Here is an 18703-nt window from a genome sequence, read left to right on the forward strand (position 1 = left end):
CTGACGACATTTCTGGTAGAGCCGGAGAAAACAAAAGGTGAGGGAGAGGGGGTGCAGAAAGGGAGGGGAGGAACAAAAAAGCGACTATCGTACTAGGCCTGACAAGATTTCAGATAGTGCTGGGGGGGAGGGGGCAGGGGTGGGACAAGTAAGGGGAGGGAGGGAGGAGGAGACACGAGGTTGCTATCATACTAGGTCCTGGGACAATTCTGATAGAGTAAGTCATAGAAGAAAGTAAGGGGAGGAGATAGGAAAAGGAAGAGGAGGAGAGAATGGAGAGTAAGCAGTCAAAAAGAGTGGAGAAGCAAGACGGGAGAGCGAATACAATTGCAGAAGTCAGTAGTAACACATATGTTGCAAGCCTGGATACAAGAAAAAGAAGGGAACAGCATGATTCAGGGCCACCATGAGAAAGGGTGACACAATCAATGAAGTCCATGAAAGTCAAATCCAGCATTGGCCACATGACAGTGAAACCAGAATGTATCAGGACAGACTCATGCAGAAGTAGGCTGGAGAGGGGTGGGAGAGGCGAGGGGGGGTAGGAGTAAGGTAGTCACTACGGTGAGTAACTTTATTATACTCCTACGTCCCGTCTCCTTTCCTCCATACTCATGGGAGATTCCCAAGCACTCCTCACAGGAATTACAGGTGGATGGAAACTCCTTACTGAAAAAGATTTAAGCACAGCTTGGCTGAACTGAGCATCAGCTCTGGAGCTCAGGCCTACACAGTAATGCCTACAACAAGCCGATTGGGAGGCCCATGTAGCTGCTTTCGCAATGGTCTCCCAGGGAACATACTTTTGGAACGTAACGGCAGCCGCCTTGCCCCGCACAAGAGGAGCATGAATCCCTTTTGGAGGTTGAAGACCCTGAACAGTGCAAGCCTCCGCAATACAGGCAGCAATCCATCTGGAGATGGTCGCTGTCGAGGCCGGCTTACCTTGCAGACTACCGAAAGTCACCAAAAGAGAAGAGTTCCTAAACTCAGATGTTCTGTCCAGATAGAACTTAAGAGCTCTTCTAACACCTAGGCAATGCAAAACCCTTTCAGCCTCCGAGGCTAGGTTTGGGAAGAAGACAGGCAAGGAGATTGACTGAGTCAGATGAAAATCAGAGACCACTTTTGGAAGGAAGGAAGGATTTGTCCTCGGGACAACCTTACCCTTATGAAAAACCAGGAAGGGATGCTCCACCGACAAGGCCTGGAGCTCACTCACACGCCTTGCTGATGTCACAGCCACCAAGGAGGACATTTTCCAAGGTACTTAAGGTCGCCTGTAGCCATGGGCTCAAAAGGCTTATGGCACAAGGCCGTAAGGACCACATTCAGATCCCACGTTCGATGCAGTTTGTGAACAGGAGGGTAAAGGTGCATGAGGCTCGCAAAGTGTCTTTTAATGACGGGATTTGAAAGCAAAAAGAGCACTGATCCGTTGACATATAAGCGGCAATAGCCGACAGTTAAGTCCTGCAGGACAAGACATGAATGCCAGACTCTGCCAGATGTGTGACAAAGGACAGAACCACGTCGATCGTAGCCTCCCTGGGGTCCAACACCAGTGGCAGAACCGCAGCCATTTACTTCTATACTGAGATCTTGCTGAGGGTTTCCTAGCCGCCTGAATAATGCGCATGTTATCTGCAGACAAATTGAGGCGCTCTAAGGATCTGAACTCAGGCACCAGGGCGTCAAGTTGAACGATTGTGGGGAGGGGTGCCACAACTGCCGATCGCTCTGGTGAAACAGGTTGGGAACCATTGGAAGCCTGATTGGCGCACACACCGACAGATGCTGAAGCTCTGAAAACCAAAACCTGGCCGGCCACCACGGTGCTATGAACAGAAGAGAACAATTCACTGTGCCCCTCAGCTTGCAAAGCGACCAATGAATCAGAGCGGAAAAGCGTAGGCCCTCATGTTGTGCCAGGGAATCTCGAGAGCATCCCCCAGAGAGGAGGCTCCCAGCCCGTTTCTGGAGGCATACAGGGGAAGCTTCCCGTTTGTCGACGTCGCGAAGAGGTCCACATCTGGAGTGCCCCAACAAAGGAAAATCTGCAAGAGGACCTCGTGTTCAGTTCCCACTCATAGCTGACCATTGTTCGTCAGCTGAGGGCATCTGCAGTAACATTCAGCTGGCCCGGGATGAGTACTGCCACCAGCCAGATACCATGCTGAACAGCCCATTCCCAAATTTGAACGGCAAGATCCACAAGAGGGGAGGACTTGGAACCCCCCTGCTTGTGGATATAAAACATGGACACCACATTATCCGTGCAGACACGGACCACTTTGTTGACAATGACAGGCTTGAACGCTTTCAGCGCCAAAAATATCTCCAGGAGCGCTAGGTGATTTATATGAAGCGGTCTGTCCTGCGGCGACCAGTGGTCGGACACCTGAAGAAGATCCAACGCCACTCCCCAACCCAGAAGGGAGGAGTCTGTCGTGACTGTTAATAGCGGACAGGAGTCTTGAAAAGCACAGCCCACCGACAGATTGCTGAGAGAAGACACCACAGGAGGTCTGTCCTCATGAAGGATGGAACCAAAATCATTTTGGAGTCTGGATCCACTGCTTGGCGCCAAGAGCTCCGAAGAGCCATCTGCGTCCTCCTCATCTTGAGACGAGCAAGAGGAGGGGCCAGCACACACGAGGCCATGAGGTCCAGAAGCCTCTGGAACCACCAGGCTGACATGCTCTCAGACCGCATAAACACCGGACGCATAGCCAACAAATCTGCCATTCTGTCCCCGGTCAGGTATACTCTGCAGTCGGTTGTGTTCCAACGAAAACCCAGGAAAATCAAGTCCTGAGAGACCGTCATGGAAAATGTCCGCCAGTGCACCGACAGCCCAAGGTGGAACAGGAGCTGGAGGAGAGACTGAAGGTTGTTAGAGGCTGACAGCGGACCAGGACTGCGCAGCAGCCAATCGACTAAATACGGATACACAAGGATACCCTGTAGCCGAAGATAAGCTGCGATGACTGACATCTTCGTAAAGACACGCAGTGCTGCGCTGAGGCTAAAAGGGAGCACATGAAACTGGAAATGCTCCTCCCCCATGCAGACTCCAAATAAGGATATGCATATAAGCATCCTGAAGGTCCACCTCGCTGAGCCAGTCGCCCTTCTGCAAAGAGGTCTTTATCTGACAGGGCGTGAACATCTTGAATTTCTCTTGGGGAAGAGAGAGATTGAACTAGGAAAGGTCTAGGATGGTGCGCAGGCCAGCCTGGTTGGGTTTGGGCACCATAAACAGACAGGAGTAGAAGCCCTCCCCTCGCTCCCCTAGTGGAACGGGTTCCACTGCCCTGAGATCCAGCAGCTTCTGGACCTCGGCTCTGAGGGAGGGCGTCCCCGACTGCTGGAAGGGAGGTCTGGAGGGTGAGGCAGGGGAAAGGGGCAAGCGGAAGCCCTCCCGAGCAACTGACAAGACCCACCGGCCCTCAGTGATTGTCTGCCACCGGGGTCACGTGCGAGCGCAGAAAACCCTCATTTAGCTGGTTTCTTGGTGGTGGGACCACCAGATCCTGAGGAGGAGGCCGAGTATCGAGAGGAAAACCAGCCTTGTTGCTTACGCCGGGGGGAGTTTCCAGTTGGAGTATCGACTCTACGCGTCTTTCGATCCAGAAACCCCAGAAAACCAGAGGATGGCCGGGGCTGCAAAGATGTTATCTGTGACCTGAAAGGCGGTTTTACCAAAACGGACAGGGACTTGGCGGTCCGAGTGCTGTCCTTAGTCTTGGTCAGTTCACAGTCTGTCGACAAATGAAAAAGCTCTTTGCCGTCAAAAGGCAGGTCCAGAACTTTATCCTGCATCTCTTTGGAAACTTTGTGGCATGAAGCCAGGCCTGACTAGAGGTGTCCACGCCAAGCATGAGGCCCGGGCCGAGGTGTCAACATGATGCGCCGCAGCCTCAAGGATATCCTGCGCCAGGATCCTGGGATCTGACAAACCCGCTTTAAAATCTAGTTTATCCGCAGGGATGAATTCCTCAAACTCTGACAGACCTTTCCACATTTTCATATTCGCCCCCGCTAACACAAGCTTCGTGTTCGCTTGACGCAACTGCAGGGCTGAATTAGCAAAGATCTTCCTCCCCAAAGAGTCAAGAAGCTTGTCCTCTTTGGCCAGTAGCTTGGCTGCCGCTGTAGATGACTGTGAAGCCGGTCTGGATTGTAGCGTCGCAGCAGCCACCACCGTGGAGGAAGGGGGCAGACATGACGCTAAGGCTACCTCTTTCAAAGAATGAAGCCTATAACGAGCGTCAATCTTTTTGTTAACAAACAGTCCAGCGTGCGGTTCCTGCCAGACCTTACGGACCTCGGCCAAAACGTCCTTATGGAAGAACAAGCCGGTACGCTACAGAGGAGACAAGGTGAACGCCCTAGAAAGAACCCCTTCCTGAGGAGCGGGTGCCACAGTTACTGGAACATCCAGAAGACACATGTCCAGCACCCGGTCGTGGAAGGCTCCAACAGAGCGGGGCTGGTCATCACTGTCCTGATCCCCCCCTGTGCGTCATCCGACACATCCGGGTCAAGCTGCATGGCATCTGGCCCTACTGAAGATTTGTCCACTGGAGACGGCTGGAACAGACGGCGCAGGAGCCACTGGAGGGCAGATTTCCCTAAACAAACCTCAGAAGTACTCCTTCATGGGGTCGGAGTGCATAAGCCTTTGAAATTTTCGAAAAAGGCGTCCTCCGCCAACGGTTTAGGCGTGGCAAGAGGGGCCCTCATGAGCAGAGTAGCTCCAGGGGCGTAAGGGAGAGGGCTGCCAAGAAGGTCCTTCTCCACTAGAATCAACGTAGATCAAGGGCACAGATGTTGCAGGGAGCGAGACGGTGTGCGGTAAAAAGCAACCGAGCGTTCCAGTCTAACTCTGGACGGAAAGGATGCACGCAAGGAAAACAATGTTCACCTGAAAAAACGCTCCCAGCACCAAAAGCTGATGGCGTAGGTGTAAGGGAGGAATCCAATATGGCCACCGTACTCTTGCTGGGAACGGCCGTAATTTTGTCAGCTCCTGAGGAGAACTGCGACACATGTGGGAGTGAGGCAGGGGTCTCCACAGGGGGGTCAGGGATCTTCATTTTAGCCTGGACACAAGGAACCTCGGCAGAGCCGGTACTGTGTGGCCTAGGATGTTTCTGAGACATGCTATCAGCCAATTTAGCCTCCAACAGAGGGACCTCGGCCACGCCGGTAACAGAGGAATTACGGTCAGAGACCTCACTCTGTGCCCCCTCGACAGAACCGGTGTCGCCGCCCGAGCGGGAACAATGAAGAGTACACCTCACCGACAAGACCTTTTACAGGCCTCTCAGAACTGTCACCTTGGCCTCAAACAGAGGAACCTCAGACCCGAGTCCGGTAACAGCTCCCTCACTAGGGGCCTCGAACCTTAGTTCGATACAGAAAGCCTCAACGGAGGCTTAAGTGCGTACCCCAGTGTCTGTATGGAAAGCTCCAGACAAGGAGACCTCGAAGCAAGCTCTGGTACCCACCGCCTCAATAGAACTGGGCCCACAAACAGCCCCCACAGGAGGGGTTTCGGATTGTAATCCGGTGTTGATAGGCCCCTTACGGAGACCCTCGGAGAAAACTGGTACACTTTTTAGGCTTAGAAGGCACCTCAGGGGAAACCCAGGTAACAGAGCTCTTGAAGCTCCTCCCGGACCAGGAAGACCCCGGGAAGGAGTCCCCCAGCCGGGGTGCCCTAAAAACTAAAGAACTTACCGGGCGTCTCTTCTCGTCGATGAAGCTCTGAAAATGCAGACGAGGAGCGTGCTGAAACACCTCCTCCCACTGCTCCAGACGACGCTGAAGAGCCCGGACCGAAAGGGAATCGCAGTAGAAGCACGAGTCCCACTGGTGGTCTGGACCCAAACACAAAGAGGATGGGGATCTGCCCTAGCGAAGCGTCGCTCACAGGAAGAACAATTTGGCAAATCTAACCAGAACAGCAAAGACGGACTACTACGTGACCGCTAAGCCGGAGCAGGAGAGAAGGACACGAAGGAAAAAAATCTCCCAAAGATGCAAGTGTGTCCAGTCCCGATTGTGCAGAGAAAAGGACAAATGGGCGATGCGCTGGGTGGAGATAAGGAGAGCGGGGTAACAGCCGCGTGCGGTACCCCGCGTAAAAAGAGAGGACGGACACATTTTTGAAAAATGTGATGGTTTTTACAAAGTGCTCTGGTCCCGTCCCACAGGACGGACGAATGTCCCATAAGTAAGGAGGAAAGGGGACGGGACGTAGGAGTATCAAGAAAAACAGGCAACACCTGTGTGCGAGAAGGGGGGGCACAAAGGAACATTACGGGGGGCAGAGGGGTGGGGATGGCCTGTGGGGACAGAGGGAGTAAACACATGTTGATGCATGCTTACCTGCTATCTGAGCAGGTGTTCGGGGATCCTCCTGGTCCGAACATGTCCAAACAGGAATTGCCCTTTTCTTTGTTTGCGCTTCGGACGCTCGGCGAGAGATGCCCTTGATCAAAGAGTTAAGAGCAGGCTAAGAAGGTGGGTGGTGCTTAGGTCCGGTAACCTACATCTACTTGCACCCGCTTCCCATCTGCAAAGGAAAAGAGGCTGGAAGGCTCCTTAAGTAGGGAAAGTAGGGGAAAAAGAGCAGCAACCAGGAAGGCACCAGGTGGGCGGGGCTTGCTTAGTGGGGAAAAAGAGCAGCAACCAGGAAGGCACCAGGCGGGCGGGGCTTAGGCCAGGAGACCAAGATCCACTTGCACCTGCTCCCCATTTGCAAAGGAAGAGAGGCTGGAGGGCTCCTTAAGTAGGGAAAAAGAGCGGCAACCAGGAAGGCACAAGGTGGGCGGGGCTTATGAGCAAGCTATTCTTCTAGGAGTAGTCGCATGGAGCGTCTTAACTCCTTTGTAGTCCAATCGTCCTCTTATCTATTCACAGGGGGTTGTCAGCATAAGCCAACTAAACAATTTTGTGTACGTCTATTTTAGGAGGGAAGTTGTTGCATTTCTCTAAATGGGAGCCCATATCTGAAACATATTGGTTATACAAGGTCGGGTCCAAGGGGCAGCCTTGTTTCAATTCAAAATTAGTGTCAATAATATCACTCAAGGAGCCCTCTTGGTCTAACAATCTGGATTCTGGTGTTGGTATAGAATTCCTTGATAAAATATCTCATGGGATTCATACTCCATATTTTTAACCATAACAAATTGCGATCCACTGTGTGAAGATGGAGATGTGGGTGCGGCGCGATTGCTTGAAGATGGTGCGCACAGCATTGTTTTGAGTGACTTGGAGGGATTGTATATTTGCGGCGCTAGTGCCGGACAGCAGGCTGTTGCAGTCTAGAAATTATCAATGCTGTGGACAAGAGCACAGTTTTCGGTTGTTATAAAAGGACGAATATATTGTATTTGTTTATTGATGAGCCCACAACTTGAACAGATATTGGAGATATGAGGCTTCATGTAGAGTTCATCATCCAGAATAACGCCTAGTGTTTTCACTTTCTTTAGAACAGTTATGACATTGTCAGCTATAAGGAAATCGGAATAGTCTGTTGCTACCTTGCTCCGGGTGTTCTTAGTGGATACAATCATAAGCTCTATTTTATACGTGTTCAGAGCCAAAGAATTACAGGCCATCCAATTCTGGATGGCTTTGTAGATGTTGTTAATGGATTCAACATCATTCTTGTAATGGCCGCCAAGCTGAATAACAACTTTAGTGTCATCTGCGTAGTTTGTATATTGGACATACAGGCTATTTAAGAGATCCAGTAGTGGTCGAATATACAAGTTAAAGAGCAATCGTGACAGGCAAGAGCCTTGCGGTACACCACAGGTTTGAGATATGGGAATAGTGTGATTGTTGCCAACACAGACCCTCACTGTTTGCGGACCCAGAAAAGAATCTATCCATTTGGATGCCAGTGTGGAACAGTTCACAACCTCTTCGAGCCTTGTCACTAGTAGAGTGTGATCAACAAGATCGAAGGCTGCGGAGAGGCCGAGCAGCATCAGCAGCGCGGCTTGGTTTTTGTCTGCTATGCCAGCTAGGGTGGACTTAAGGTCAAGCTTCTCTGTGCCATGGCGAGTCCTATAACCCGATTGTCGAGTGCCTAGGATGTTATCCTCTTCGACATGAGCCCGAGGTTGGATGTATGCTAATTTATCAAGAATCTTCAGGATAAAAAGGTACATTGGTTATGGATCTCTATAGTTGTCTTTATTGGTAGGGTCTAGATTCTTTTTTTCAGCAGCTATGTTATCCCGGCGGATTTGAGAGCATCTGGTACGGTGCCTTCGTCAAATGATAGGTTTATCAATTTGGTGAGCCAGAGGACGAGAAGGTCTGACGATTCTTTAAAGATGCTGGTAGGACAATCGCGTCCGGGACAGGATGTGGCTTTCAAATCCTGTATCACTTTAAGCACTTGTTTCTCTGAGTAATGAGAGAATGAAAACTGCAGGATTTTGTTTAGGGAGTTAGTAGGCGACTTTGCGCTGTGGGCAGATAGCAAAGGATACATGTTGTTGAGGGCGTGTTTGATCTTTTCCTTGTGGAAGGTAATCTTGGACAGAAACCCACTGTGGATATCTTGACACCATTCGGAGTCCTTAATAAGATTGTAGGATGGCGCAGGCCGCTCTTGAAATTCTGCCAGGATCTTAAACAGTTCTCCGACATTAGATTGAGCGTTTATAATTCTTTTGTTGTAGTGAGTAGCTTTGGCAGTGGTGACGAGTGCTTTAAATTCCTGTATGGATTTTTTGTAAGCAGATAGAGTGTTTACATTAGGGTTCTTCCGCCAAGATCTTTCCAGGGCTCTTTTGGATTGTCTGGCAGTAACGATTTCTTTTAAAAACCAGGTGTTCTTGATGGCCTCTGATTTGATCACTTTAATTTTCAGAGGGGCAAGTTTGTTGATTACTTGCTTAATGACATGTGTAAGGTGATCGACTAGTGTAGAGGAGTCGTAAAAATTAGCCAATGGATGCAAGTTGGTTGATAGCAAAGTGGATAAATTGGTAGCAGTAATATTCTTTAAGTTCCTAGTTAATTTGTGAATACGTGGGTAGGAATTGAGTTTGAGGGAGGGTTAGGCAGAGTTAGTTTTGCCTGAATAAGAGCATGATCTGACCAGATACATGGAGCCACTTTTAAGTTGGGAAATGTCTATTTTGCGAGATAAGCCAGTCAAGTGTGTGTCCACTTTTTTGTGTGGCTGTGTTAACGCATTGTTTTAAGCCTGTAGAACTGATGGAGTCTAATAGGCTAGTTCCAGCTTTGTCAAGCTGATCGTTTGCCCAATAGTTCAAATCGCCCATGATAATGAGAGGGCTTTTAGTTTTGCACATGTGTGCAATCAGATTGAGCAGCTGTTCCTCAAAGAGCGGCATGTCCCTAGGGGGGCGATAGATTGTAAGCACATTTAGGGGCGTGTGAGGAGTGGTTTTGATTTTCACCCACAAGGATTCACATCAGTCAGGTGATGTGTGTGGCAAAACATGGACATTGAGGCTTATTTGCACATGAGTGCAACCCTTCCTCCTTTGTCTTGTGTGCGATCTGCTCTATAAGAGTGTACTTGTTTGGAGTAGAAAGTGTGGCTTGAGTTGGTAGATTGGAATTGAGCCATGTTTCGGTTATACCAAAAATATCAGGATTACATTCATTGACATGGTCGGCGATTTTTACGCCATGTTTGTAAAGTGAGCGAGCATTCAGAAGTGAGAGTGACAGGACTAGCAGGGGTGCTATGTTAGACACTTTGTCGCTATGCGAGTGCATTTATTTTTTAAGCACATGGTTATTTAGAGTATGTTTAGTCGTGTACAATGAAAACCAGACCAGTGAGAGAAGGCCTACTGGTGCAGTCAACCTGCGTGCAGGTCTTCCAGGGTTAGAGCTTAGTCAACGCGACAAAATGGTTCGGAGCGGCAAGTGCATCCTTAAATTTCACTGTTTGCCAGTGATGATCTACAGGCTCTCTTTACCTCACTTCTAAGGTGAGATTTTCTACAATTACTGGCATCACCCGAGGTCACAACTTGACCAAGTAAAATAATACATGTCAATTAGTGTTTCTCTTGCAATAGGTCTAGAGTGATTTGTGGGGGGAAGCTTCTCTTATTTACATGCAGGAAACAATAACTCATCATTGTTTACATTGCTTTCCAGTATAGATCTAATGTAAACAGGCAACGCTCACCGCCAGCCAAACAGCACTTGTTAGGGCACTCCTTAGTGTGTGTGCAACAGTTGCATGGCGTTTTTGGCATGGCCTTTATTAGGTCTTTTACTCTGTGTAAAATGTTTAAAATATGGTATAGTTCTGTGAAAATAAATTAAATACTGCAAGTCCAAGTATATACATTCAAGTTCTCCAAAAAAAGGTTTTCGTCTGCTGCTCCTCCTCCAACCTGCAGTAACTCTTTATAACACACCAAAAGTCTTACAAAATTATTTCCCAAAGCACGGCAGCCATACAGCACTTGTTAGGGCACTCTAGGTGCAAGCCATAATGAGATCTTGGGCAAATAATGTTCTCAGCCTGACTTCACGGCAGGCATATTTGATGACTGGCGGTGTAAGTGGGCTCCAATGCTGTCGCCCAGAATTTCATTATTGTTGCACTTGCCCTCCCTCAGTCCCATATCACTTGATTTGATAGGGTGATGTCTCACCAGCCTGTCAGTGCCCCAGAGATTCGATACAGTACAACGGAGGGAACGGGACCGCACCAACATTCATTTTTCCCCCACGGCTGCCAGTCACTGAAGGTTCCTGGGCCATCTAGAGCTCTACTGCAAAGAAGGAGTGAAACCGTTTTCTATCCCCTTTTATGCTGCTGCAATTTTCATGGTTTCTAGGGTTCCTCAGGATCTACAAGCGATGGGTTAAGGCACTAATATAGTATTAGGGGTAGTAAGACAATGTTCCTTTGTTACACACCAGATCACATTGGACTGATTGATAGCATGAAGTGTCAGCCTTCACACTGAATGTGAAGATCGCTTTCCAACATTCTGATAGTATTTTTATGAGCCAGCAACTAATAAAATGTTTTTCCTTCTGTAAAAATAGGAAATAAACAAAAAATATTGGTGCAAATTCTTATGACCATCCACCGACCCAAATTTTTCTAGATAGTAGCTCCCGCCTATTGGCCCTTAATGACAAGTAGCTCTTGCAAACTTAAAAGGTTGGAGACCCCTGATCTAAGCCATGGTAATGTCTGCCTTTCAATGTAACAACCTAAATAAGAATCCATTCCATTTCAAAATAAAACCAATCACCTCAACATGAATCAAACATAAAACACCAAATATTTATCCAGCAAACAACATTTTAATGTAAAATATATCCAATCATTCCATGACACAATTAGTCACAGCAGCATCAATACAGGAAAAAAAATCTTTCTACGAAAGTGTCCGCTCCAATGAACCCACATCAATTTGCACTGATATGTAAACATTCAGTCTACCATCATTTACTGTAAAAATCTGTGCCCCCCAAAATGCATCCCTGTAAACTTCTAGGACACCCTCATACAAAGAAGACCTGGCAAGCTTCCATCTCTCATTTGTACTCACACTTCAATGCAGCGACGAGTAATAATATTGGCGCGGAATCCAAGGACAGCAAAAACCACCAGTGTTGCCAGAATGGATGTCATGAAGTTGATGAAGGAAACAAGAAGGGCATCAAAGTGGCAGTTGTTGTTGCGATTGTTGTAGCTGGAGTAGGCGATTATGCTACCGAAGCCCAAGCCCAGGGCAAAGAACACCTGTGTGGCGGCCTGACGCCACACCTGGACGTCACCCCAGATCTCCAGCTGCAGGGGGAAAAACAGAGGACATGATTTAGTCTGGTGAGACCTTCATGGCAAAAAAATGAGGAAGGTTGGTGGGAATGATAGAAGAGACTGGCCATTATAGGGACAGGGATGAGACTGGAAGGAATGGGCATTTAAGGGGGGTGAGGATACTGGTGAGAAGACAGGAGGGAACGGGGCAGGTCCTATAGGACATGGTCAAATCTAACAAGAATACAGGAAAGGCTTGCAGAAATGGAGAAAGGGAGGTGGTTTTGAGAAATGAGGGGGGAGGAGGGGTAGTCGTTCCAGGGAATGAAGGAGGCTGTGGGGATCCCTTCATGTGCCAGTGTAACAGGCAAGGGCTACAGCTCATGGTGCCTATTGAATGTTCATCTGCTGAATGCAGCAATAGTTAAATCACTGCCTGAACTCGCCATTCACCAGGTCCTGTGATTATAGTGAGTGGAGCTGCGCGATTGCAGTCTAACAAGTTCAGGTCTACTCCAGTCGGGGGAAGTGATAGCTGAGTGAGGCGGTGACATCAAGGATTGGATAGAAGGTAAGAATAACTGAGGTCTGGTGGGAGAGCAAAGGGGAATTTGTAACAGACACCAGGGAATGCATGGAAGGAGGACTGGATACTAAGGACCAAGGGATGAGGATTGGGTACAGGAGGAGGGTGAAAGAAGATTGGCATGTTGAAGGGTGGCATGGGGAGGAGTGTTGTGTGAGGAGCTGGGGTCAATCATTAGCAAAGATTCAGACCCTGGGGAGAAGGAGTAACAAGCATCCAACAGTGTTGGGGGAGTGGCTATTAGACAGAAGAGTTTGCGGACTGGACACAGAGGAGAATTAATAGAGACTAGACACTGCAGAGGGTGGCATCGAAGATCGAAGAGGGAGGAGGAGAAAAAAGGATAGGCCAGAGGGAATAAGATTAGATCGGGATAAGGAAGGGAAACTGAGGATCAGATACAGAGAGGAGATCAAATGGAGATCAGAAGCTGGAGAGTGGAGTGGGGGCAATTTGGACATGGGAGGGGTGGTAAAGCAGCAATCTGGAGCAAGGCGATCATGGAGAGAAAAATGTTAGTTGGAGCAATAAGAGGGTGGTCCTATGGATGTCCCCCTAAAATGATATTTTCGTACACTGCCAAAGACGGCATCCACTGCCACATTGATTTCACTGCTGTGAATTCAATGCAGCAAGAGAGCAACAAGGAAACCATAGCAGTGAAATCACCTGGAATATCTACCATTGCAATGCACTTCACCTTCTGCTGCCTGATATACCAGTATAATTTATTTTGTTTGTAAAATCACTGTCAGATTTGGCCCGATCAAGCCTTCAGCACGAGACACATCCCAATCCCAACTGACACAGATCATGGAAACAAAACTTGATGGATATTCACATCATTCTGTGTAGGGCCTAAGGGTTGCAGGCCTGCACTACACCTTACAACTAACAAACCCTACATGATCGTGGGGTCTACAGCCTATTAGGCAGAAGAACAAGTTATACCCCTGGTAACGCTCTTTCGACTGGATGTTCCTCCCACGTATTCCTCATCTTCAGATATCTTCCCTTCCAGCTTTAGCTGCTTTGGAAAAATAAATTCGGCAGAGGGCAATGTGCGTCGATGCAGTCGACTCAATGTCCCTCGAGAGCCTCCATCTTAAGGTAGACGTCATCACAGGTATATATAACACGCACAGCGCCAGTTTGCTACAGTTCTGTTTTTCGCCTTCTTCTCACAGGATTACCGGCATTAGTGTGTTCAAGACAGTATAACACAATGAAGGAGCGTATGGTATAATGCACGAAAATTATACTGTGGGGTAGGCTAGGAGGGGCAATGAGGAATACGTAGGAGGAACATTCAGTCGAAAGAAAGTTACCGGAGGGGGGGGGGGGGGGTCAGGCGCTGAAGTAACTTGTTCTTCAAATCGATTGTGTCCTCCCACGCATTCCTCATCTTTAGATGGACTCCCAGAGCAGTGTAAGGTTTGGAGGAGGGAGTACACATTTTTGAATTTATTCTCAAGATTTGTCATGGACAGAATGCAAAACCGCCTTTCCAAATCCTCCTTCCTGGTCTAAATACGAATCGAGGCAGTAGTGTTTTTTGAATGTATGAATGGTAGACCAGGTGGCTGTTGCACAAATGTCATTTATAGGCACCTCTCTTTGCAAAGCACAAGACATAGCCATTCCCATTGTGGAGTGAGCTCTCAGGCCTTCTGGGGGATCCTTCCCTGCAAGCCTGTAGCATTCTGTAATGTTTGCTTTGTGACAATTTTCGGAAGAAACGTAGGCTTAACCCTTAGAACAACATTGTTCTTATAGAAGGTTGTGAACGGTGGTTTACTGGATAAGACCTGTAACTCGCTCACCCTGCGGACTGATGTTAAAATGACTAATAAGATGGTCTGGTCGTAAAAGTCAGCAGTCTCAATGGAAATGAGTGGAGGGGCCCAAAAGGAGCGCACATAAGAAACTTTAGTACAAGATTCAAATCCCAAACTGGAACTTGAAATGGTGTAGGAGGTAACACATTTGTGAGCCCCTTTAGAAATGGTATAATCAATGGCATTTTGAGATATGAAACTTCTTCCAACATGCGCTTGAAGATCGAAAGCGCCGCCAAGTACCATTTGATGGTTCCAATCTGGAGCCCCAGATTTGCCAGGTGTAATAAGAAAGACGACACCATAGATGTTTCATACTGAAAAAGAGTCCACATTCTTTTCTCTACACCAGCTGCAGTGTGTGTTCCAACGGCAGCGGTACAAGGACTTTGTTGCTGGCCTTCTAGCTGAAAGCAAATCCTCCATGACGTCATCCAGGAGGTCCCAATCCTTATATCTCAACCTCTCAGAAACCATGCATGAAGGTTGAGTGTCTTGATGTCTGGATGGAGTACCCGACCTTCCTCCTGCGAGAGAAGATCCTCTATTTGTGGAAGACTGATTGGAGGGCAGATGGACATGTCCAGAAGGTCCCGGTAACACGTCCTCCTGGCCCAATCCGGAGCAATTAGGATCATGGATTACCCAAACGTTCTCAACCTCCTGATGGTTTGAGGAATGATGGGGACTGGAGGAAACTCATACAGGGAGAAGAAACTCCCAGTCCATTCTCAATGCCTCCCCTAGAGCTCCTCATGGGGGAAATTCACCGGAGGAGGACAGTTCGCACTTCCTGTTAACACTGGTTGCAAACAGATCCACTTGAGGGGTTCACCAAAAGGTGAAGATCTCTTGAAGGACTCCCTGAACTAGTTACCACTCACGGGAGACTGCTATGCCTGCTCAGAGCATCCGTTGCGTGTTCTCCTCTCCGGCCAGGAGAGCAGCAGCTAGGCAGATTCCTTCCTGAATTGCTCAGAACCAGACCTGCACTGCCTCTCTGCACAGTAGTAGTGACCCTACACCTCCTCTTTTATGGAGGTAGTACATGGCCATTGTGTTTTACGTCATTATCAGGACATTCTTTCCCTGTACATAGGGCAGAAAGGCCTTCAGCGCTAGTCTGATTGCCATCAGCTCCAAAAGGTTGATCGGTGGTTTGGTCTCCAATGGAGACCAACGACCGCTAACTGTCAGATCGTTGGCGTGGGCTCCCCACCCAGTGAGGCGTCCGTAACTACTGTTATCACCGGCAATGGTGGCCAAAGAGGTTCTCCCTTCAGAATGTTGTCCTTGCAGGACCACCACAGGAGATCCTGTGCGACCCTGCTTGGAACCTGAAGCAGATCGACATCTTGCCCGAGAACTGAGACCACTGGGTTCTGAGGGCCCATTGGAGGGATCTCATTCTCAGACGAGTCTCTGGCACCAGGAAAACGCAGGATGCCATGAGGCCGAGCAACCTCAGAGAATCGAAGACCGGAAGACGCTGTGCACTCTAGCATTTGATGGCCATTTGCATAATGTGTTGATCCCTCACCTCGGGTGGTGAGGCTCCCCCCCCCTCTGGAGAGAGTGGCAGGTTATGGACCTGTTTGGGGAACAAGCCCTGATCAGCAAATATTTCAGGTAGGGGTAGACGTGAATATCCCCTCTCCTGTGACTTGCTGCCACCACTGCCATCAACTTGGTGAAAACCCTCATGGCGGAGGTCAGCCCAAATGGCAGAACTGATGAGAACTGCCAACAGCGAACCTCTGGTACTTTCTGTGCTTGTGATGGATAGGCACATCAAAGTAAGCATCCTGAAGGTCCAATGACACCATCCAATCCTGAAGCTGGAGGGCCAGAAGGATCTGAGAAAGGGTGACTATCTTGAGCATCTCAGTTCCAAGATGGGTCTCGATCCTCTGTCGTTCTTGGGGATTAAGAAATAGGGTGAATATCACCCTTTGTTCCTCCGCGTCACAGGTGCTGGTTCTAGAACACCCGTCTCAAGCAGGCTCAAAATCTCCTACAAATGGAACAGATCTGAAACTTGGTACGAGTGGCTACCCAGTGGATGATCCTGAGGCCTTCTCAAAAGGGGGCTGGGGGTCAGTAACCCTGAGCTACTGTTGCCAACACCCATGCACCATTCTTGCAGATGCTGAGAGTCTGCCTACCACCAGGGTTGTCTGGGTTAAGGCCTCAGAGACGGTTTGAGGCAGCTGAAGCAGCGGCGGAGGGTAAAGTAGCCGTTGCTTGGACAGACACCTCTCCCCAGTCTACCACAAAGGAATTGTCTTTGGCGCCTTTGACCAGCCAGTCCTCTTGCTCAACCAAAAGAGGAGTAACAAAAAGGACCCACACCCCTCCAAGCAGGTCCACTGGGGTGTGACGGTTGTGGCTGTCTGATAGCAGCACAAAGCGATTTGGCTGCCGCCTTCGAGGTCTGCAGCTTCTCCAGGCTCTCGTCAACCTTGCTGCCAAACAGCTGAGTGCAGTCAAAGGACATGTTGAGGAGTCTGGACTGCATGCCCGGTGCAAATCCAGACTTCCTCAACCATGCAAACCTGCGTATCACTGCTTTCCGCCATCGCTCAGCAGAGTCCAAGCCTGACAGGAGAGACTCACACATTGCCTCCTTGTCATCTCTCACGATGTTCCGGAAGCCGTCTCTTCCTGTTCAGGAATGTGTTCAGCCACCATGGAGATGCAGTCCGACAAGGTGAACGAGAATGTCGCAGGTGCCCAAGCGACATTGGCGATTTTACCGCCATGCTTCTGGCAGAAATACTTTTTCGTCATTGCGTAGAAACGCTGATCGTCCCCATCTGGCGGTAGGGTAGGATATGCTGCTTGCTTGAACCTGGAAGTAGCTGCTTGATCTATTAGGCTTTCTGATGTCGGGTGTCTAGATAAGAAGTCTAGATCACTACTTGAGGGACTGTATTTTTTGGTGAGGTTCTTGTTGACAGCCAGACTTGTATCCAGTGCATCCCAATTTGCTTCAACCCTCTTCTGTAGTGCAAGGTAATACAGGCTCCTTCTGAGGTCCCTTATCCAGAATATCGGTAAGGTTGTCTTGTTCAAATGAAGGAGCAGTCCTGCCCCATCCCAAAAAGTCAATCATTAGCTGTCTATATGAAGCATATGCATGCTCTGCCAGGTCTGGCTTGCCAAATTCCAGCTCTGGCGCTGTATTTATGCAACTTGCTGACTGTAAATTCTCATAGCGGTTCTTCATTCTGGACCCCTCTGAAATGAGGGCCTCAGGAACATTAGGTGTTCCAAATTCTAATTCAAATCCAAAAAGGGAGGAGTAACCTCGTCGGATGGCTCATGTTTCTCAAGAATGGAGGACAAGGACTTAAAATAATCCTTTCTAGGGAGTGGCCTGTAGGATTTCTCTACTTTCTTCGATGGAATCGAAGGTTTTGACGCTAATGGCGTCAATGATTTCGACGATCATGGAGTCGAAGCTTCGATGATTTTGGCGTCACAGACGTCGACGCTACCAGGGTCGATGGAGCCCTCGAAGGGCTCGATCCCTGACTCGATGGGAGTCTTCGACGGACAAGGAATGGTCCTCTAGTTGAGTCGAGACCTCAATGATTCTCAAGGGGTTCTCAGGCTTGTCTCCTGGGCTTGAAGGTGCACAGGATTTGGCCTTAAGTCTTTTGTTTGTCAGATTTTGACGGCACGACTGGAGCATAGCTTTTTGTTTTCTCCTTCGAGGGGGCCGGGCCATTTTCTTGAAGATTTCCAGCATTTTTTGCCTGAACACCTCCCATTCAACTGGAGTCGCTGACTTACTTGGGCAGGCTATTTTCCTCTCAAGCGAGGAATCAGAGGAAGAGGAAGACCACCTATGGTGCCTTTTCTTCATTTTTCCTGATGAAGATGAGGAGTGGTGTGAGCCGCTCTTGGAACAGGAGCGTTTCTTGGGGAGTCGCCTCTAGACTCGTCTGAAGAGCACCTTTTGAACAGTGTCGTTGAGGGGGATTTCATAGGGGGCCTAACTGCTGCTAACTTCCCCTTACGGTCCTTCAATGCCATACCGGTCATGGACTGGCAAGACCCACAGCTGCTGCCCTGTGCTCGACACCAAGGCTATGGGGATCTGGAATAGACATCTTGGCGCCGCAGTCATGGTGGTACTTAAACCCAGTCCTCGGGGTCAAAGTAGATAACAAGGCCATTTCTTGATAAGTCGCAGTTTGAGGAAACTGAAGCGCGCCATAATTCTTAAAGTGTTCGCTAGCGTGTTATATATACCTGTGATGACGTCAACCTTAAAAATCCAGTCCACCGTATCAACGCACAGCACCCTCAAACAACATTTTTTCCGAAGCAGTGAAAGCTGGAAGGAAAGATATCTAAAGATGAGGAATACGTGGGAGGCCACAATCTATTTGAATTGCCACTCCTTACTTGTCTTAATGGAGCCAAGTCCATTGCTTCTTCTGATCCTGTTTAATTGTTCTT

General features: G+C 48.8%; 1 protein-coding gene across 2 annotated transcripts in view; it reads right to left on the reverse strand.

The window, feature by feature from the left end:
- The window catches only part of LOC138452915 (sodium-dependent neutral amino acid transporter B(0)AT2-like), a 228598-nt gene that overhangs the window by 47113 nt on the left and 162782 nt on the right, over positions 1 to 18703 (reverse strand). For both annotated transcript variants that reach the window (XM_069605263.1, XM_069605265.1), the window contains exon 7: positions 11598 to 11839. In XM_069605263.1, the coding sequence (XP_069461364.1) occupies positions 11598 to 11839 (242 nt within the window). The remainder of the gene's footprint in view (positions 1 to 11597; positions 11840 to 18703) is intronic.

Source organism: Ambystoma mexicanum, chromosome 1p, assembly GCF_040938575.1.
Source record: "Ambystoma mexicanum isolate Mex_15411 chromosome 1p, UKY_AmexF1_1, whole genome shotgun sequence".
NCBI lineage: Eukaryota > Metazoa > Chordata > Amphibia > Caudata > Ambystomatidae > Ambystoma > Ambystoma mexicanum.